This window comes from Notolabrus celidotus, chromosome 22 (genome assembly GCF_009762535.1).
Source record: "Notolabrus celidotus isolate fNotCel1 chromosome 22, fNotCel1.pri, whole genome shotgun sequence".
Classification (NCBI taxonomy): Eukaryota; Metazoa; Chordata; class Actinopteri; order Labriformes; family Labridae; genus Notolabrus; species Notolabrus celidotus.
In genome coordinates, this window is record NC_048293.1 from 6,145,406 (window position 1) to 6,167,983 (window position 22,578).

At 39.2% G+C, this 22,578-nt stretch overlaps 3 protein-coding genes across 4 annotated transcripts; all 3 read right to left on the reverse strand.

The window, feature by feature from the left end:
* Positions 1-182: 182 nt before the first annotated feature.
* Positions 183-3,660, reverse strand: LOC117805718 (protein ANTAGONIST OF LIKE HETEROCHROMATIN PROTEIN 1). Its single transcript, XM_034674241.1, has 4 exons — positions 3,308-3,660; positions 1,950-2,498; positions 1,688-1,848; positions 183-670 (listed from the first exon to the last, which is right to left on the reverse strand). The coding sequence occupies exons 1-4, from the start codon at positions 3,470-3,472 to the stop codon at positions 238-240; spliced, it is 1,308 nt and encodes a 435-aa protein (XP_034530132.1). The 5' UTR covers positions 3,473-3,660; the 3' UTR covers positions 183-237.
* A 2,755-nt stretch (positions 3,661-6,415) lies between these two features.
* Positions 6,416-9,364, reverse strand: tpgs1 (tubulin polyglutamylase complex subunit 1). Its single transcript, XM_034675898.1, has 2 exons — positions 8,688-9,364; positions 6,416-8,019 (listed from the first exon to the last, which is right to left on the reverse strand). Exons 1-2 carry the CDS (start codon positions 9,023-9,025, stop codon positions 7,362-7,364), a joined length of 996 nt encoding a protein of 331 aa, XP_034531789.1. The 5' UTR covers positions 9,026-9,364; the 3' UTR covers positions 6,416-7,361.
* A 661-nt stretch (positions 9,365-10,025) lies between these two features.
* On the reverse strand, positions 10,026-18,339 carry LOC117806821 (inositol-3-phosphate synthase 1-A-like). 2 transcript variants are annotated; one of them, XM_034675896.1, is made up of 11 exons: positions 17,995-18,339; positions 17,568-17,692; positions 17,296-17,457; positions 16,478-16,607; positions 16,018-16,211; positions 14,155-14,304; positions 13,368-13,583; positions 12,803-12,967; positions 12,590-12,703; positions 11,103-11,320; positions 10,026-10,955 (listed from the first exon to the last, which is right to left on the reverse strand). In XM_034675896.1, the coding sequence occupies exons 2-11, from the start codon at positions 17,679-17,681 to the stop codon at positions 10,760-10,762; spliced, it is 1,659 nt and encodes a 552-aa protein (XP_034531787.1). In that variant the 5' UTR covers positions 17,682-17,692; positions 17,995-18,339; the 3' UTR covers positions 10,026-10,759. The 2 variants fall into 2 exon arrangements, with proteins under 2 accessions (XP_034531787.1, XP_034531788.1); XM_034675897.1 differs by having other exon boundaries at positions 18,073-18,335.
* Between the last annotated feature and the right edge of the window lie 4,239 nt (positions 18,340-22,578).

Genomic DNA, 22,578 nt, shown 5'->3' on the forward strand with positions numbered 1-22,578 from the left:
AATGTTGGTCAAGGGTTAATTCCTCTATGTTATTAGATAACATTTCTAATGTGGCTACGATTTAATATTCCTATAAATAGTAGGCATAGATAAACACAATAATAAACAGTCCATAGATAAGGCAACATAACATTACCTTCTATAAAAACAACCTTGTGTTTTAAAAAGATGTTGTAGTTCAATATTGTACAAATGTTTACAGGTTTTATTAACAATGTATGTACAAATGACATTTTTTCAGGTATTCAGCTGTTCAAAATAGTCACAGAATAGTTGTCGGACTTCCTCAGTGTGACATTCATCCATACTGTTCGAGAGTAGCGGCCTGTGGTTAGGCTGAGGACTCTCAGATGCAGCAACCTCCACCTGCCACTCCGCCTTGAAAGCATCGCCATGACACTCGCAAATGTTGTGCAGAATGCAGCAGGCCAGGATCATTGTGGGCACCACGTCCAGGCCGCAGTCGTTCCTCTTGCTCAGGCACTGCCAGCGCGCCCTCAGCCTCAGCAGCGCCTCCTCAGGGACATGCAGCGCTGCAGTGAGCCGCTGGTTGAAGAGCTGCTGTTGGTCTGTCAGTGAAGTGTGGCCTCCCCTTCGACCTCTTTCCTCAGGATAGGCTTTCAGTAGCCAGCTTTGTGGAGGGTAGCAGGCCTCCCCCAGCAGCACATACCTGGACACAACATCGGATATCAGGGACATCAATTTACAGCAGTTTCAGAGTCTAATACAGACTCAGCACTGCAGTATTTCAGCCTCTATTCAAATAAATGGGATTAAAAGATAAACATACTTTATCTACATACTTAAGGGCCACATGCAAATATTCTAACATGTTTGGAGGAATCTTGGTCTAAATTTGGCTAAGGCTATAGTTTGATTTATTATAATTAATATCCACAAAGTCCAAGCACAATGCTTATTCCTTTACATTTTATCCATACAACCAAACAAAAGACAATTAAAAAGACAACACACTGGATTTTGGTAGGGTGTAGGCATGCCTTCTTCATTACAGATCATGTGCTGAATTCAAATATTTTATTTCTGGCCTGACTCTAAACTTTTTGACACTGGTACTTGTTTCTGAATATTGATTTTGAGTCACAATCTTTGACTGCACTTAAAGCTCCTGGTATGGAATTTCCTGTTTGTGATGATTTTGGTGTCTCTGTGGACAAAGCTGTACCTCTTACAACTTTGCATATAGTATTTTCTACAGTCTCATCTTGCTACCTTTAACAGTGAAATGTTACTATGAATATTTGCTTTACAATGAGTAACAAAAGATTGTTCCTTTAGTGTGCTGTAGTCTCTTCTGACACCTACAGTGTTTACAGGCATCAAAAGTTCAAACATAGAAATAGTTAATCTTGTTGTTTTTGGTCTTTCCTGCTTTTGTAGGTCATAATGAGACAAGACTGAGATCCTCCTTTGTGGTTTTAGAAACTGGTAAAAGGGTGAGGCTGCATTAAACATACAACTTCAACTTTCTGTAAAAACAAGACTTCAGAACTGGAGTTTATCTACGCCTAATGCTGGAGGCTGTTTATGATGGACTAATTAACAAAAGACATAAGAGACAAAGCTAACTATTCATTCTCAGGTCGCACATTTTCGTCTCCTACCGTAAATGACCTGAAAATGAAACTCACTGGTTTGACCCTGGTGCTGTTGTCTGTAGCTTTACCTGAGTGGTTTTCCCATGAAGATGGGCGGTGTGGCAGGTGACAGTCCACCCTCTGCTGCTGTAGCCCACAATGATGAGTTCTGTAAGATATCAGCTGGGTCTGTTCCTCCTGGAAAACTGGCACATACGTCCCAGAACTGTCCCCGGCCGTTCACAGCCACCTGACACCCGATTGATTAAAAAAGAAACAAGAATTTAAACCTGACGGAACAACTTTAGAGCATTATTTAGTTGACTGATGATATATGGGTGCTCTCTCTACCTGCGACATCACAGAGAGCCAGCCAGCAGGGTTAGCATAGTCAGATGCGTTGTTTGATGGAGTGATGATAGCTGTGTGGAGTGTTGCTATCACAGCAACACAGTGAGGAAAGCCCCAGTTAGAGAGGAAGAGCTGGGCAGAGTCCTCCAGCTCCTGCTCACAAGGAGGCCGAAGATAGATGGAACTGAGGAGCGCCACAATGGCATGACACATGTCTCTGACGCACCTGCACACGGTGGACTTGCCCACACCAAACAAGGTGCTGATGGTGCGATATTCGATGTTTGACGCCAGGCGCCACAGAGCCACAGCAACACGCTTCTCCACGGGCAGCGCCAGGCGGAAGCTGGTGTCCTGACGCGCCAGGCGAGGCCTCAGCTTCTCACACAAGTAGAAGAACGTCTCTTTACTCATACGGAACTTGTCCAGCCAATCGGACGGCTGGAACTCAGTCATCACCACTCGCTCCCACCAATCAGTGCTTGGAGTGGTGGTCCAGGGACGTGTGCGGATACGGACATTGGAGCGGATACCTCCTGCTAACATCATCTGCAGAGAAGAAGACCAAATTAAATTACCTTCAGATTACTCTACCAGTTTCATCCAACAATCAATCTCTTACCAGACTGTTTTTTTCAAGCGATTTCACCCCTTCTTTTTTACTTTCACCTCTGTAATACAAAGTTGTTGAAAGACTCCATTTTGGGGTGCTTTTTTCTCTTAAATGGGAAAAGTAAGAACGAATAGACCTTCCTGATACATTTTTAAACACTTAAAGCCTCATGTTGTGTCCATAAATATTTGACATAAATCCCCAAACACTTATATCAAAACATTTCCCCTGTTCTGGTGGGTGAAATTAAAAGCAACATATCTCGTATTTCTTTCCCTTCAAAATAAGAATAAAAAGATAATCAAAAATAATGTTGCAATTTTTTTTACCTAACCCTGGATTGTGTACTAGTTGCATGGTTTGTTTATATACCAGCAAAATGTCACATTTTTATTCCAATCTATGAGTACATATTTGAAGGAACAAACGTACACTTATCTGTCTTTTATTTCAGATGTCCAATGTTATTTATTAATATATGGTGTCAAATTCAGTAGCCTATTTTGATGCCCTTCCATTACTGAGCAAACGAGCATTGGACTTATGAACTCAAACAATGGAGTTTAAGTTATGTACTAATACATTTACATGTGTTTTCAGAATAATAGGGGATTAAAAACACCAATAACAGGTAAATGTTGTATTTCTACGATCCTTAATGGTGGTTTGATACAACATTCCATGTGCATGATGCAGATGACGTGATGGTATTCATGTGACATAAGACCTAAGAAGAATGACTAACCATCATCATCCTCCTCTGTCTCTGGAAGAAGTACTGACGATGCCTGATTCGTCTCTGGATCTCATTGCGTCTCTGAGTGTCTGCGTGGTTGATATCTCTCCTGCGCTTCATCAGCAGGTAAGTCATGAGGAACATGAAGGACCGCAGCTGTCCCTCTTCCTCCATTTTGACTACTTTCCACCGGGAGGCAGCACGGGCAGCATTACATTAATGCAAAGAAAGTAACAGATACAATGCGGCTCATGTGCTGATTGCTGTTCAAATGCTTCTCTTGTCATATAAACATAAACAGTCAGGCTGTGTACTTCCGCCTTCTTTCTCTGTTTGTGTCTGGCAGTGTGACCACGAGGGCAGTGCTGCCATCTAGCGGCTGAAAGTAAGTATCAGGTGATAGCATGTGGGCTTTGCCTAAAATGTCAGGTTTCTAGTGGTTTACAGATGCATATTTAATTCATATTTCACTTATTAATCTATTTTATACTTTCATTTGGAAAATAAATTACTCGTGTTTATTCATTTAATAAAAAAAACCTAAATAAATCTGTATTGTATTGTTTCTTTTCCTATTTTCCCATTTCCTTTTATAACAAGTACAATAGTTTGGCCAATAACTGGCATTAAACAAGTGGTCACCACTTTAAACAAATTACACAGGACACAAAATAACCAAAATTAAATAGATTAGACATAAAGTAATTGTGTATATATATATATCTATATCTATATAGATATAGATATAGATATAGATATAGATATGTATATACAGATACACACAAACAAACTAATTAACAAACAACAACAACAACAACAACAAAACAAAACACTTCAGCTGTAAGGTACAACAGGGTACATAAATTACTTGTATTACATTTAAAGGAGATCAAGAAAACACAGGTCAGTTGGGAAACAGGGACATTTACATTCCCCAACATGATCAGGGCTGAATACCACCTCACAGACATATGTTGCTTTAAGTTACTGGGAATGACAGTTTCTCAACATATTCAATAAATGGCATCCACGTCCTGTTATATTTTCCAAGTGAACCCTTCAACATAAATCTTAACTTTTCTATTTGAAGGCACATCATGCCTTCTTTAATCATCTGTATAAAGGAGAGAGGACCAGTGTATTGTATTATTATTGATTAATACAAATTAAACTATACAAGCTTATGTAAAACAGTAATGCATTGATTATTGCAATCCATCCAAGTTGTATGAATTTTTCTTAAATGGACTGTCTGCACAACACTTACTTTTACATCTTGTGCATGAAGTTAATGTTGTGCTAAAATGTAATCACTTTTACCTCATAACTAAGAACCTAATCTTACCTCAGAGTAATATGCATGTTGTTGTTTTGTTATATTTTCTTAAGTAAAATGTCTAAGTACAATATTCTAACACTGGAATTGTCTAATATGTTACTTTAATCAGCCCACTTGAACTCATTTGACCACTGAACTGTGGTACAACAGTAAATGCAGATTGCCTTTAATTTTGACTACTGTTTAACTAAAGGTAGCCCCATCATTCAGATTTATACCTTTTACAAATAATGATGCAAAGCTACTTATTCTATGTCATTTTCAAGGACATTTGCCATATGTGCTGTTGACAGTGAATGATTTTCAAAATCCCCCCCCATTACATTTCATTTTCAAAGTTATGTCTTGCTTTACTTGGAAATACAGCCATTTAAATGTATTACACTTGAAGTCTCAATGACTTTCCTTACTTTACCTGCAAATCAGGACCATTAATCCTAAACTTATACAATGCTGACATGTTTTTGATCTCCTACATTTGATACATATGTTCCTCTCTTTTTGTGCAGCTAATAGTTTCTAATAAATAGTTAATAAAACCTTGGAGTGGTTGAATTATAATGCTCTAAAATTAAAAAGAATTACATAGTACAGCCATTAAAAAAGCTCAGTTTAATCCACATTCCTCCAACACAAATCATGGGTGGACTAATTACAAGGACTCATTACAGGGTTATTTGATAAAGATTAGAGACAAAGATTAGTACAGTGTTACTTTCTAGTTTGAATATTTCATGGCAAAGGATAAACTATAACGGAACCTGCAAGAATGAATGCTGATTTTAAGGAGTACATTCGGCCTATGAAAGGAACACATCCTTCACACGGCACTGCAGTGGCAACTTGTTCAATTACATCAAATGCACTGTATCTTCTTTTTTGGTTTAGAAGTCCAATGAACACATGACACATGCTCTATTGTTACTTGTTATGAGGTGTTTTTTGAAATTAGGACCATATTGACTGGCTGCGATTTTCTTGTCACATCAAGCTCAGGTTGGTAAGCTGAAATGTTGTAGGCTATTGTTTTTTGGTAGTGTTCCTGGCTGTAAGTTGATATCGAAAAAATAGATAAGTAAGTAAATCATAGTCATTTTAACTCTACTTCCAGCCCCGACCCCCACTGCAAGTCCTACCCCACTCTCTAACGCCCACATTTTCTGTCTCTCTTTAGCTGTCCTACCTAATAAAGGGAAAAAATGCCCCCAGAAAATAGCTTTCAAAAATGTCAGATTTAATAATTTGTCAGCTAGCATTGAGCTATTTCAAACTACTATTAGACTACTATTATCTCGAAAGTGGCAAAATACTATCAATACCTTTGAAAATGTTACTTTATAGTAACATCATGAACAGGACTTAACTTGGTAAGAATATATTGGTTAACTCATTAGCCACAACAAGACAACAGCGACTGTTAGCATTCAACAAATCTCTTCCAATCATTACCGTTAGCTAAGAAGTTGCTGAACGCTAACATTACCTAAAGTGTTATATGAAAGGAAAAGGCATGAATGTGCTGTTACATTGACACTCACTCAAAAACTTCTGTTAGCATTGTACCATTTTTTTGCTAGCATTAGTCTTAGCTAGGAATTTACACCATTTTCTCTAATGTTGGACAACAGTGTCAAAAGGCAGCCCAATGCAATAGTAACAATAATAGTAACATTAGCTTGGTATTGTTGAATGTAAACGTTAACTACCATCTGCTAGTAAATAATTAGTTAACTAATATGTATTTTACCAGTCTTTTTTTTTATTTCACAGTTTATTGCTTTTTTTTTTTTTTCAATCAGGAAATAGTCAAATGATAAATGTAGTCAGATCAAGTCCAATGCAGAAGTGCTAAAAACTGCACTTCATAAAGGCTCCGCTTGAGGCTGGCTCCGGAAGTTCTGAAACCTCATGCACACTAATTTAAAAAAGACGATCTTTACAGCAGAAATAAACATGTTTACAGCCTGGTACAAAAGACTAGTGTAGTCTGGATAGCTTATTTCTTGATCGACACACAACGTTGGGGGGGAGATTTTTTTCAACCGGGCAATTTCAAAGATGTTGAGATTCCGAGTCTTCCAATGAGAGGCACAGCTGAATTGATTGACAGGCGGGAACACTGTAGCTGTTGGCTAGGAGGCTCAAAGCCCACCTCTTTACATCACACTGACTCGACAGCAGCAATATGGCTGCCGTTGACGATTGGCCTCAATCAGCGCTTCAGACGCAGATGGGTGACGTCACGGATCCTACATCCATATTTTATACAGTCAATGGTTGAAACCCACTCAAAAACTTCTGTCAGCATCATACCAATTTTTGATAGTATTACTGTTAGCTAGTAAAATTACGCCATTTTCAAAAGACAGCCCAATGTAAGCTAATAGTAACATTAGCTTGGTATTTTTCAATGTAAACATTAACTGCCATCTACTAGTCAATAATTAGTTAACTAATTTTAAATTTCACAGTTTATCCCATTTTATTTTATTTTTTGCAATCAGGAAATAGTAAAATGATAAATGTGGTCAGAAACCTGAAGCTGATACAACTTAAAATCAGAGGACACGGCACTGCAACATTTAAACAAAGTTTGGGCCTCAAATGAAAGAGGAAAATGGCCACAGAGTGAATATGTTTGTTAGAGGTTAGAAAGGGAACACAAGTTATTATTCACTCTAAGATAAACTCTTTAATTCTGTACATTCATCAGGTATGAGAAACCTAGGACACAACTTTCACCCGAGTGATAAAAAGCTCTGCAGCTGCATTCTCAAACTCCTTAGCGTCCATATCACCACCAGGGCCCCGTGTCTGGGCTCCAGCTATAGCCTGAGCTAGCTTATAGGGAGACATCTTGGCACTGGCCTCCAGGTAGCGTATAGCCTTCACATTAGCTTCCAAACAGGGAGTACTCTTAGTATTAGCATTAGGGGAACAGTTTGCATCACAGCCTTGAGAAGTCTCCAGGGCTTCCTTTAAGGTCCCCAGCACAGCCAGGCACAGGGCCCGAGAGGCAGGCCCTTCATCCGGGCAGCACACTTCAGCGTAAAGCCTCTGAGCCTGCCGGATGTAGTCTGAGAAAACTGCACATGTGAGCACACCGTGACGGAAGATGTCATAAGGGACGGCCTCGTGGTCCTGGCAGTGGAGCCGACGAAGGAGAGGGGCCGATGTGGAGGCAGGGACCCCGCCCTCGCTGCACAGACACTGAAGAGTCTGTGTGTAAAGGCCTCCTCTTACACCTCCACCACCTCCTCCTGCTGTTGGGCTGTCAGCCATGGAGCCATCAGGGCCTTCAGGAGCCTCACTGGACTGTCTGAGGGGGCCAGTCAGGTTTAAAAGGTCGTAGGCCACACGGACATTGTTGCTGAAAGCTGACCTGATTAAAAGAAAAGAACCATATTAACCAGTAGCCAATTCTGCTTTCACCAAAGATAAGGAGACACTAATGAAAAGTTGTCATTTTTATCAAAGGGTTCATGCAAAAGCTGGCTTTTATAAATCTAATGAACAAATATACATAGTCATTATTTTGAAGGAAATCAAATAATCTCTTGTGCCATACTTTTGCATGATTTAAGGGTGAAAAGATGAATACATTTTCATTGTAAGAAGGTTAAACACCAGAACAGGGGAGAAAATCAGCTTAAAAAGACTGCAGCTGAACCAGGATAAATGTCTAAGAGTGCCGTAAGTAATTATGTGTAGCTGAATTATTTAAATGTCTTGATTAACGCAGTAAATGGTAAATGGACTGTTTTATATAGCACTTTCTCTAGTCTTCTGACCACACACAGCACTTTCACATTCCATGACACATTCACCCACTCACACCACATTCACTGATGACAGAGACTTCTATGTAAAGAGCCCTTCAGTATTAACTTATCCCATTCAGTGTCATACCCGAGGACACGAGACGACAAACTCTACCACTGAGTCACAGCCGCCCCAAGTAGGGCAGTGAGAGATCATCAGGGTTTGATCAAAGCCCCTTCCCAAAAAAATATCAACCTATAAAGGTATATGAAAGAAATTAGTCCAGACCTCTGGGAGTGGTGTGCCAGCCTCAGGTGCCACAGTGCTCGGTTAAGATGCTGCTGCTCCTGCGCACCTGCGCTCACCAGGCCGTTACTAAACTGATCCCCATCGCTGCATCCAGCTGTGCCGGTCTCTGGCACGGATGCGAGGTTGCAGAAGTGGTCTGCAAGGAACCCGATGGGATCGTCTGATCTGGCCTCGACCATCTTCAAGATGGCTCCGCGGAGCAGCTCTCCCACCCCACCCTGCGTCAGGAACTCTCTGTCGGTGTCCGATTTGGTGCCTTTGCCCTCGGGCATCCCTGGAGGAGTAGCCCCTGACCGGCGCTTCTCCTTGTCCGCCATTGCTGGTGACGTACTGTGTCGCAGCAACGGGAGCGGAAGTGAAAAATGACCGGTCGGATGACAGGAAACGCGCCGGTTATTTACAGTCTATGGATCAGTCCTCAATATTTGAAAGACATGTTTCAAAACTGACGAATATTAAAAACGGAGACTTGATTATAGACCCATATTCAAAGTGTCGTTTTTGGCGTGGTTGCTATGGACACTGTTTGATGGATGCGTGTGAGTCAGGTACATAGACTGTAAATAAAAAGGTCAGGTAGTGTTGTGTGTGCAGGTCAGGAGTGTACGTAGTGATACTGCGGACTAGGAAGGTGTGCTATCCTGGATGCAAAGTAGTGCGCAGTACTATAAGACGCGCCCACTTCGTGATACGCCCCTGATGGGAGGGCTCTAAACCTGCTTAAAAGCAACACAGCTGGTACCCTGCAACTTCACACTAGACCTCCAGATTTTCATGCATAGGTAATAATATGCCTCATTGCATTAAACAATAACCATGGGCTATGGAATGTTTCAAAAATTTCCTCTTTGATTTCCTTAAAATTAATAATTTTGAGTCATCATTACACTTGATGAGCTTTCTTATAGGTCTGTAAATCATTTTAACTGTTGTAATGGGCTAATGGTGCTGAAACAATGACTCAGATTTGGTGCAGCTAACTTAGCCAAAGCTTTTGTAGATATCTTAGTTTATCACATAGGCATCAATTAATTCAGAATAAGGTTAGGAACACAAGTCAGACTTTTCTTAATACTTATTTGGCATACTTGACGTTTAAACCCTGTACTGTATCATCAAAGAATTAACAAGATAAAGATACCGCATACAAATATATGTTCTGCTGTTTGGGCCATTTTTTCATAAGGGGTGTCAGTTATTTGTGTGTTATAATGGATTCCATCCAATCATGCAAACACATACATATTTGGGCTATGTAAGCAGTTCAGATGAATTAAAAAACAAAACAAGTGTTGCTTTAAATAAGGTCAGTTCAAATAAAAGTATTTAAATGTTTATTGTTAATAAATAGGGCATGTAAGCTTCAAATAAAACACTTGAAACTACATCCATATTGTCTGTCATTTGGCTAAACATAAAACCATATGGATGGCTGCAAAAGGCAGCAAAAGACAGTAGCACAAAAATGCAGTATGTTAAGAAGATGTCCCTCATGAATCAAGATCTGTAACAGAACATTTAAGAAACAAATACAGCATTTATCAAGACCTTTTTACAACTGCAAAACAGTAAAACCTACAAATCTGTTTCTAAGAAGTTCACAGTAAAGTTGTATTTTACATTTACTTAACACATTAAGAACCATTTAAAATAGATACAAGATGAACAAAAAATTAAAAAGAAAACATATTTACTTTTTAAATATGAAATAAATGTTGAATTCTAATAAAAACAGAGGTATATTTTTTCAACATGGCCTGCCTTGAACAGTTTTGTGTGGAATGAAGACTCAAAGATTTGCAGTATATGAGCTTACTGTTATCTGCTGATGCTCAGTATAGATGTTACATCACCAGTCCTAAATTAGCAAGGACTTGTTGAATACTGATGATCTCAAATGCATCTAACATAAATGTCAGGTATCTGCAAAGTTATCAAATCAGTATTGCTCAAGTTTTTGTAATGGTAGCTTGATCAATGAGGGCCTTACGTCTAGTAACAAAAAGTATCTGATTTCAGTAGTATCTTGGGCTGTAGTGTTGTATTTGCGGTCATATCGCATGTGCTGCATCTTCCACATGAGCGCAGATGCCGTTTGTTAGAGTGATATGATTCCCGTTGGAAAGAGTAACCTTTTTCAAGGCAGCCATGTTGCCATTGATGTGGCTGACATGTGGAGGCAGGAAGTCTCTCTGCAGCTTGTGCTCCAGCAGCATGTGGTTCTGAGGAGGAAGACTGAGGCATGCTCTGAAAAATACAAAGAGGGAGAGTGTTGTTAACTTCGCTCAAAATATCTCACATCTGTGCTCAACCCAGATCCCTTTAGAGCATCGTTCTTCTGTTGAATGAGCATCACAACCTCTAACCCCTGATAAATTACATTCTCATCCTTACCTCAGGATGTTTTCTATGCAGGCTCTCTGGCGAAAGAAGGCGTTAACCACTGGGGTCCCTGATGGTACCAGGGGGGCTTTGCAGAGGAAGGAGAGCAGAGCTAAGACACTATGGAAGGATTGGAAGTCCTCCTCTCCCTGAGGACGGACGGTCACACGCTGACAAAGCTCTGTCAGGATCACCAGGTCAAGGATGATCGGGCTGGCGAGTAGAGAGTCCTGTTGCAGAGACAGAGGTAATAGAAGGATAAACATTTAGAGACATTTTTTAATAATAATAGGTCCTTAAACATGCAAGAATTGTGTCATATAGCGTATAATAGTAACCTTTTTCTTACATTTCTAAGCAGTCCCTTAATCCAGCATTTTTAATACTCAGAGAATGAAAAGCCAACCTCTCCGATGCTTATAAAATGACACTAGTTTATGTCTAGTGCCTGACTGTTGTTGGATACATGTACAGAAAAATTAAGATCTATTAAAGCTGGTTAAACAACCATTAATCCACATTTTTTTGTACTAAAAGAACACCCAAAATACACTACATAAATGTATTTCTTTCATTTCTAAACGTAGTATCTGTTAGCATTTTTTGTATGATTGCACAAACTTCAAAATATGATGATTTTGTGGATTACTTGCTGAAAATCTGGATGATCCTTGTAAAGATATGAGCTGGCTTTCTTTATTACTGTTGATATTATTATATTATTCTACCTTGTTGGTATCTATTTAGTATCCTCATGTAATATACACATTATCAGCATTGTTTTTCATTTTTCATAGATATGTGTGTGTATACATTTGTGTTTGTGTATACGTGCAATAATTAATTTGTTTGCTTTTTGTATTATTGTTGTTATTATGGTTATTAAAGTTATAATGATTGTTTTAATTATAATAATATTGCTAATTATTATCATTGAGTTTTTAATGTAATTAATTAATCAATTTTCATTTTCTTGTTATTTATGGATTTTATTGTCTTATTGTTATACGGCACTGATATTTAACACAACTCTCAAATTATTTAAAAAAGTTCTAATAAACAAAGTTTACAAAAAAGAAAAATAGATGAGCTGGGAATATTTTACTTTAATCCTATCCATGGCAGTACAGACCTGTTTAGAATTTTGTCTTATACTTCTACCACTAGGGGGCGCCAAAGTTGACCATTTTTAGATTTTATACATCACTCCTTTAATCATGTTCAAAGGATATGAGGAGTTATCTATTTTTCCTAATACATTCAAGTCAATCAAGTGTCTAAACATAAGCAACAAATGTTATATAATGTGTAGAAATTACTGTGGGTGGGCTAAAGCAATGAGTCAATGACCTGGAGACAGCTCCTTAAATTAGCTCCAAGACCTGTTAAGAAGGATTAACATAAGCTCTGGCACTCCCAAGCCTCCTCCTCAGTGAAATAAAGCACTATGGTTTGTGTTAAAGTAGCAGTTAGCAGTTTGCACCACTGAGACCACTGACCTCACAGGTGTTGTGGAGTGCGATGGTGTTAGTCCCTCCCATCATTATCTCAGAGGTGTACTCATCCATGGCACGCTTGCTGTCTCCCACATAGGGGACGTACTTGATCACCACCTGAGACAGTAAACAGACACAGTTAATACATCTGATCGGCTCTTGTGTTAAAACCTTAACATGGAGCTTGTTGTCTCATATAGTGTCTGAGTCTCTCACACAGTGGTCAGGTTTTTCTCCAGGGGAGTACAGTATGGGGTTAGACTGCACCATGTCGTCCACCACGTTGCTCTTGGAGATCTCTTTGGAGCGGAACTGCTGCGGAGCTGACAAGTTCTTCCCATCATTGTTGCCGAGGTGATTGTAGCTGACAATGGCGGTCGGCTGTGAGGGGTGAGAGGGGCTTATTAAAATAAGAAAATACATGGTACAGTAAGTTTGAAGCTGTCATCTTATTCCCATATTAACTGGTTGGACAATTAAGTTGGCTACTCTGTCTGAGTTAAATAAACCACAGCTCTGAGGATGGAAGGACTTGAATGCTGCACAGACTGTGAGCTTATTAGTGATTTTGAGCTTTATAAATAAAAACAATTGACTTAAGCTGTAAAATATACTCTCATTAGATGCTTTCAAGTGTGAAATGCAGCAGGGAAATGGGAGCAGAATAAATTACTGTTCCCAGAAGGTATAAAAGAAAAGAAACATTTCTCCAGCTCAGTGTTTTCTTATTTAACATATTTATTGAGACTGAACCTTTGAATCCACTCTCTCTTTTTCTTACCTTGATACCTGAGCTGACCAGAAAGTCAACCAACACAGACTTGATCTTAGTCTGACCGGATTTGAAGTCATCTCCCCCAATGAACACTCCTCTCTGCACCGCCAGCTCCACAGCCCCCGGTACGAAAGTGTTCTGTGGGGAGCCGTTGATGTAGGCACAACCCTCCAGTATACTCGCCACTGCAAACAACGTGGAGGGAGAGACCTCTGCTCCAGCCTGATGGACGCAGGAAGACAAATATTTTACCAAGAGTCTCATCATATTACACAGAGAGGGGAAGCTTAACTCACAAAGATGCATTTCCCTAGTCTCTCTCCACATCATCTTCATTGCACAACTCTTTTGTGCTGCTTTTAAAGTAAGCTATTTGCTGGAGATCACTAGTTTGTGAAATAGACTATTGCAGCTGACATCAGAATAAGTACGCTGAACGGCAGGAGATGAAATAAAAAGTCACCCGTAGGAGGCAAACCTCAATTTTCTTCCATGATCTGGTTTAAAGGGAGACAGTTTTTAGACTCATTACAGAATTCCATCTACAAACCCACAGTGATGAATTACGACAGCTAATATTTCACCCTCTAAGCTTTATTAATCACTAAATGTGATGGAGGATTACCGTTTGGTCCTTCGACTTCAGAGGAAATTAAAGTTTATTGGGTGATTCACAACCGCAAGCCATCAACGCATTTTAGGTTGATTGGGAGCACGAGGAAAGCCGATCAAACTGGATGTTGCACTTTGGAGTAATTTTGGTGAGACTCTGATTCGGACTCGTTGCTCTCACCTGGATTGCAGCTAGCAGGTTCTTTGCACTGTCATTAACCCCCGGTACGATATCACAGAAGCGCTCGGTGTTGGCCGTCCAGAGAACGATGACTTTGTCAACACCACTCGACTGATGGAAGTCCCTTATGTCAGCTCTAATCTGCTCCACCTGAAAAAACAGTGTGTAATTAGAGTCACAGAAAATATGATAAATGATGTATGGCTGCTGTTAGAAACTACACTTCAAGAACAGAGAAGAAGAACTGGTATTAGCTACATTATGATGTGATAACAGCACAAGTTAGTCATATAAGTTAAAGCTAGAGGAAGGTTTGTGTCTTCTAAGCACCTCTGGGGTTCAAAAACGAAGCCAATCCAAAAGTGCAAATAACTGCAGTGTCCACTTGAGGTTATTTCTAAAAGTCAAGGAATCCCCATGAAGCCTCTTGTAAGATGACCAACTTTACAGCAATGAGATCCTTGATTTTAGGGAGGTTAGTACACAGTCATAGCCATAAATGCAATGTTAGGGGAGACCGGGGACATTTCTGTCTATAACTTTGAGCTCTTTTAACCCAGTGTGTTCAAACTGCTATACAAACTAGCTTCAAGTGTCTGCTAATAAGTGGCCTAGAAAATGCCTGTGCAACACAAACAGAAAATACATGGCCTACTCCGTACTAATAATTTGCATAATAATTTATTTCGGTGTTTCAGTTTTCGATTTTCAGCCTTGGTTTCCTCATTTTCGGTTTCGGCCTAGAATTTTCATTTTGGTGCATCCCTAATAAACATGTTTACAGCCGGTTACAAAAACTAATTTGGGTCTCAATAGCTCATTACTGGTTAGCGTTATTGACTCACAGCATGATAGTCCCTCGTTCAAATCCCCAGCTGTGCAGGTCCCTTTCTGTGTGGAGTTTGCATGTTGTGTCTGTGGATGTGTGGGTTCTCTCCGGCTTCCTCACATAGTCTAAAAAACAGGGTTGTCAGGTTGACTGGTTCCTCCAAATCGCTCACTGTGTGAGTGTGTGCATGAATGGTTGTTTGTCTCTACGTGTTAGCACTGTAATAGAGTGGCAACCTGTCCACTGTGTACCTCGCCTCTCGCCCAATGACAGCTGGAATAGGCTCCAAACTCTCCAAACTCTATGGGGGTGATTTTTTTATGAAAGCCATCCCTTTTATTATATTAAGACATATCAAACATTTGCATAATTGGGGGCGTGATGAATTGACTAACAGGTTGGGTCAGCTTTAGCTTGATGGAAAGTTAGGTTGAGTCAGCATTCCCAATATGGCAACCCCAATGAGTTTCCAGTCATACATTTTTTTAGGCTGAAAAAACAGCCTAAATACCACAGCAGCAACCATGTCACTTCCACACAGGCTTCACTGTAAAGCTTAAGCTAAGCTGACGTAATATATTTTATAACACGCTGCTATTCAAGGACTACATTGTATAAGCCAACGCTCAAGTCCGGGAGCCATGATCAGGAAGGAAATCCTTTGATTTGATGTTTGTGTGTACACTGTGGTTGTAGCTGTGTTGTTACTGCAGAGCTATGAATGAGAGGGAGATCATGGTCAAGGTTTGGTGTGATCCCAGATTTTTGGACTATTAAACATGAGGGTTTTATCATCGGTGTAAGTTGGGGATGACTGAACTTTTTTCTCAGTTATAGACTTTTATTCACAATGAAGGGCTACTAAAAGAACTGTTTGAATTGCAATCCAGCTGCTAATCATTTGTTAGGGTTGATTGGAAACTATAGCAATGCACACCAGTCAGGTCATGCCTGGATCAGACCCCTCAGTTAGGCAGTTGTTCTCTATCTGGATAAAATACAGCAAAAGAAGCCATCTGTGGACTGATCATTACCTGTTCAGCCATGGTCCCAGTGAGGATATTGTCTGCACGACTCTCCTGGTTTGCAGCAATGAATTCTGGGATATAGATAGATGGTCTGGGTTTCATTTGGCTCAGGTGTGGATGTAGTTGCTCTTGTAGAGACCAGTCCAGCACCTGAGCCCTTTCCATTGCACTGCCAAGATCCAGAGAGGAAATATCCCAACCTATAAACACAAACAGACTTAGGGTAAGAAAATGTGCTGCTTGGCTTTCATGTCTGTCATTTTCCACTACTGTACAGCACAGATCTAAGAATAGAGCTTCCCTTATGAAGTAATAGACTAGACTCTGACCATCTTCGTCTTAAGGAGGGAGGGGGGCTGTCAGAAGCTGACCCCAGGGTCACATTTCCCTGCTGTTACCTCACATGCTCTCTTACAAACATGACTCAGTTTTTGTGTCATAGGTTATACTGTGATGAGGCCCCTACCGTCAAAGATAATATCATCAGGATGCACCATGGGTAGGAGGTCACGGAAGGGCACGTTGATATCACCTTCAAGCCCTGATCCAAGGCACACAGTGGACGCCTGCAGGAAGGAGCCGAAGTAGTTTGCTTTCTGAGGAATGAAGTAAAAAAAACATGACATTCATTCCCTGTAAGATTTGTGTTTTTAAAACATTTTGAAAGCTTACCACAAGAACATTAAATCCTGTAAATAACAGAAGATAGCGGAACTGGAAATGGCAGACTAGAGGTAAAATGGTTGTCCATATTAGGGAATTTTCCCAAGACCAAATTCAGTTAAGCCCTTAACACTCTACTGAACATGTCAGCATAACCAGCTTATAATGAGTCTCCCCTGCTGCATCATGGGACATACAGTAGGCTATATTTATAAAATAGGACAAGAAGTTTCTCCCTCATGGCAGCCTCATTCTATTACAGCCCAGTTGTAAAGATTTCACTTAGCATCTGGACCTTTTAGCACTATTCAAAAGATTTACAGCGGTATTTGCATGCTTTAGCAGCTTAGCTAAATAAATGCATTATAAAAGGGATTACAAGGGATAATTTTCTGCTTTTGCCTACCTTAAGGCAGCCAGAGGTCTGAATTCATTTGTATGGAAATCATTGCAGGTTAATCCACATGATAAGCATCCCCTAAGTTACATAACTAGTGTTATTCTTAAATATCAGTTTAAGAATTAATAGACTCAAATTAGGTACAATTTTAAGAAATTGTTTTTCCACCTCATATTGAAATGATCATGTGTGGACAGGTGCTTATGTGTCCCTCCACTCACTTTTATCCCAGTCTTGGTTCTCCAGGTGAGGCCCAGCTTGTTGGCCAGTACAGCTGCTGTGACTGTGGTCCCATTGTTGCCTCCCCAGCCTACCAGCATCACACCCAGCCGGGGCACACGCCTCTCTGTGCGAAATGTCATCTCAGTGGTTCGTGGTGTCACCTGTGTCCCATACAGAGGAGCAAAATTCAAAGGAAACTGTACAGATGGCACTTAAAAGCATATGTTTGAACACAAATAGACTACGTGTGAAAATAACAAAGGGCACTTACAGTGATTTTGTTTCCATCTGTGAGCACTGATGTGGTGTGGTAGGAGTACTGTGACACAATGTGTGTGTCTGTGTACTTTACATTGGGGCTGTTGATATGAATGTTCGCAGACATGGCTGAAGATTCTGTGAGGAAATAGGAGAGAAGCAAAGAGAACTTCTGTCACTGCATGAAACATGTGGCAACATGGGCAAGGCTGCATTTCCTTAATACGTCACTACTTACTCGAGCTACCGGCTTGCTATGATGAAAATGAGAATAACCTATAAGTTATCACAGCTATCTTTCCTCCTTTATTGACAAAACCTTCCACATAACTCCTGCCAGAATATATCTGGTTATTTTTGTCTTAAAACGTAGAAACAGACGTTTTAATGAATGAATAACTCCCTTGTTATAGCCAAAGCGAACCCGGAAACCCTCTCACCTTTTCCGCTTCAGTAGTAAAGACGTAGCTTCGTTTAAAGGATGTCCCGGTGTGTTTAGAGGGCAGCTCTTAGCCTACGTGAATGGAAGTTTCGAGTCCCTTTTGTCTTAAAGTGCCGGGTAGTAGTGCCAATCACTTGCTCCTTAGCTAGTGTACGCAATTGATTATCCTCCTACGTTCGACGTACTCAGCGCACGTGCCAATCAGAGCTCTCCGTCCCTCTTACGTAACCCAGAAGGATGTAAGTGCTTGACAGCCGCGTGGTGACGGCAGCGAATGGCTGAGGGTCGCGCGTCCTGTCAGGCTGTCAGGGGGCTGGACATCTGCAGCTTGCCTCCAGGTCCAGGGAACTATAGACAGCGTGTAAGATATGCAGTTAGAGATTTCTTACTGTTTGTAGCCTCAGTCCAGAGCCGGCCCTAACCGACTTGGTGCCCTAGGCAAGATTTTAACTGGTGCCCCTTGTATTATAACCAACTCCAACAATCACAGCACATATACACTGAAAGACAACTGACATCCAGCTTTATGTTTTACAGCTTTCCTTTGTTTTAAAATAAAAATTACCTATAAGACAACATTAATACAATGGTAATAACACTGATATTGAGCAGGAAAATAATAATACAATTTCAAAATTCATAATGTAATAGTAGTAGAATTTATTCAGTCATTATATAATAATAATTTTCACAGTGCAGACACTTTAAACAAAGCAACAGTTATGTATTAAGTGATGACTGAAAAGGCAGAAGCAAAATGCTTATTTAAGCCTAGCCTACATTTTCTATCTAATTAAGCTAACAGCTTCCAAAGTGTAAGGAAAACAACAAAAACAAAACAAAAACAGGTAAATCATAAACACTTACAGACTTCAAAAACTGCTTGGCATACCATTATTTCAAAACCAAAAGTGAATCACAAGTGTTTAAATGTTTACTGGCATCATTCGGAAATGTAATCCAAAATTAAATTAGATAAAACAATATTGTTTTTCCTATTATCTTCAATTTTCCTTCCTCACTCATTTAGCGGCGCCCCCTATGGATGGCAAGTGCCTCTAGCATTTGCCTATGCTACAGGCCGGCCCTACCTCAGACAGTTCAGTTAAATCACCATATAAGAATTATTTTGTTACATATCTATTAAGCTACTGATCATTTAAATGAACAAATATGAGTGGATGGGTTCTGTCAGTGTTACAAAACGTTATCTATGTTTAAAGCGAAAAAGGTGTGAACTTATATGTCTATCACAGAAGTATTTGTCAATAAAACAAACCAAAGAAGGACGAAATTAAGAGGGAAATTAGTCAAACTAGGAAAATTGTTTTACAACTGAGCTTCTTATCAGATCTAAGTTTAAATACTGTAGGAAACCTTTTAACTTTCATCATGGTAATCATCCCCATACAGATAGATTAATCAATCAGGGCCAACAGTGTTCTTCGTTTGAGCAATCAGTCAACTGACCTCATTCAAGAAGACCCTGCATTTGATCAGATAAAGACTAGCCTCAATGCAAAAAGACACAAAAAGGAAAGAAAGCTGCCAACAGAGTAAGCCACACAGAAACCAAAGTCTGCTTATGCCTGAGGGTTGTGGAGTTGTACAACTGATAGCCTAATCAGGGAAATGAACAACATGCCACATTCTGACATGGAAAGAATTCTTTCACAGTCAGATTTCCAATCTGTCTAGTATGGCAGGAGTGGAGTGTTTCTTGTATCAGAGAGATATATTGCTGGCACAGTATCAGCTTTTCATTACATGATTATCACGGCCAAGACTTCCCTCCAAATGAATGGATAACACAACAGTCAACATGAAACTGTTACAAAGAAAAAGTTCCTCTCTAACCATTTAAGACACTGCTTGTATTTAAGTACCATTTTGCTTATGAGACATCAATCAATGACTCCCTCCCCAAGGCCCACACTGCAGGAGGTTTGTTTTCTTCTGCATTACATGGATCTTTCCAAAATGCTTAAATTGGAACTTCTTAAAGTTAGTTTTGTTATGATTTCAGGTTAACTGTTACCTGAGCACTTTCTACTATAAAATGAAAACACAGTAAATAAAATGTTAAAATAAAAATGTTGATATAATGTGGTAGTTTATAAAATACTGTAACTTTAACTCATCCTGACATTGCTAACCTGCTGGCACATTGGCTAAGATTAAAGTTATCCATCTTTTTTGTTTCAACCTTTTGACAGTGTTTTTCTTGGGGAACCAGTGTATTAGTTTCCTCAATTTTACTGCATGCCAAAACAGAGAAGATTAAATCTCCAGTATGGACGGATTGCCTGGAGGCTTCATCCACCTGGAGCCAGCTCTCTCCTGAGAAGTCAAGGTGACACTAACCAGACTACTGAACAGACAGCATAGAAAATGACTTCAGCATTCCACTGGAAAATTAGAGAGTATTTGACCTTTGACCCTTTGACATGTGAAGAATGTCATTGTTATTTTATTATTATCATTGTGGGGTAATTTTGGGTGGCTGAACAGTGAAACAATGTCTGTTAAATGACAGAGTTGTAAAGGAGAATGTGTCTTAGTGAGAATGTTTTATATACTTTGAAAGAGTTCCTCTTTCTTTTGCTGGTCATGTATTTAGCATGTAAAGGAGGAACATTTGATCCCCTTGGTTGAGCATGTTGGACTAACACTTTTTTTTTAACAATCATCATTCTTGCACTTTTAAGGTGCTTCATCTATTTTTTGCATCACAAGTTGATAACACATCTTAAATGTATTACTTCAACTGATAGATACTCCAAAACCACAATATATATTACATTAATATAAATGTATACTGAAAAATAAAAGCATTTAGAAAAACTGAAACTTTCAGGTGTTGCCTTTATCTACATCACATTCACGAACACCTGATAATTATGACAACTGATGACATGAAAACAGCCTCAGACATAATCCTATGTATTTTTATTTCAGATATCTAAAGTGAATGATTTCCATACTTTCATTTTGTATTTCAAAATACATTGTGAGGGGGGAAAAATGTCAATGCTGATATCCACATTTGCTGTTGTGAATAGTAAAATGCAATTTCAGAAATCTACAATTAAAAATATGATAAGAAACAATTCAATCACAGATATAAATGAACGTATTTTGGATATCTGTTGATTATTTTTCATTTTGGATATGGGTAAATGAAACAAAGTGATGTCATTGATATTGATAGAATAACGCTGTCATATCTGTAATGACCACTATTAAAGCTGCAGTTGGAATGGTGTCAAAAACGTTACTTTTTTCTGCTGGGTTTGGAAGAAAAGGTCATAATACCCATCGGTACTCATCGGTTAGTGAAGTAATTTGAGATTATGGCAAAATCTCTGTGTTTTCAGTTGCCTTTGTATCAAGCAATGTTTTTATTCCCCTCTTTCCCGTTATCACGAACCAATCAGAGCTACTCCCCGACCCTCTGTCGCCCTGATTGGCTTGGAAGCGACTTCTTCCTCATAGAACGTGCACAATGATCTTTTGTGAAGAATGTCATTAGGATAACACGAAGAACTGATTCACAGAAATATGTAACAGATATCCAGTCAAGTGATTAAAGCTGCTGTTGGTAGTCACAGAGTAAACATCTGTTCAGAGAGAGGGACTTCGAATGTCAACACTATCCCTCCCAACCAGATTTCCTCTTAGCCCCCCGAAACAGATCGGCGTGTGCAGTCATGATAGTGTTGGACTCATAACCAATTGGAGGACGTAGTAGGGACCGCACCTTAACCAATCAGGACAGAGGATTGGAGATTAGCTATGATTGGTCCATCATAACGGGAACGAGGGGAATAATAACATTGCTTGATACAAAGACAACTGAAAACACAGAGATATCGCAATAGTCTCAAATAACTTCACTTACCGATGAGTACCGATGGGTATTATGACCTTTTCTTCCAAACCCAGTAGAAAAAAATTAATGTTTTTTACACCATTCCTACCAACAGAAGCTTTAATAATAAGAATGTTATTAGGATAACGCGAAGAACGGATTCACAGAAATATGTAACAAATATCCAATCAAGTAATTAGATGTTAAGATTGCTCGCCAAACACTTTCACCTTTTAATTATGAAAATATACCTTAAATTGAATGTTGACCAAAAAAATGAAATTAGTTTTAGTATAGGAACTTTTCTAATATTTTAAATGGCAATCCTCACTAATTAGAAACAGTTTTGACAAGGAGAAATGCTATAATTATTATTATTATTATTTTTGTTCAACTTTATTTTAGATGTACATAACAAACAATGGGTACATTCAGAAGGAGCATCATACATAAACAATCATTAAGGACACAGAAACAATACAGCTTCAGTTGGTAATTTAAGGTAAATGAGAGAATTATACATACATAGAAAATAAATAATAAAATAAGTTGGGTAAGGATAGGGAATCATTTTACAATTCAGTGAGGAATTATTTTAGGGAATCGTATATTTTAAGTGCTCTTGGTCCTTTCATTATTTTCAATGATTTTATGTATATTTGGAATTCATTTAGAAAATCAACAGATTTGGGGGGAGATTTCATACAGAGA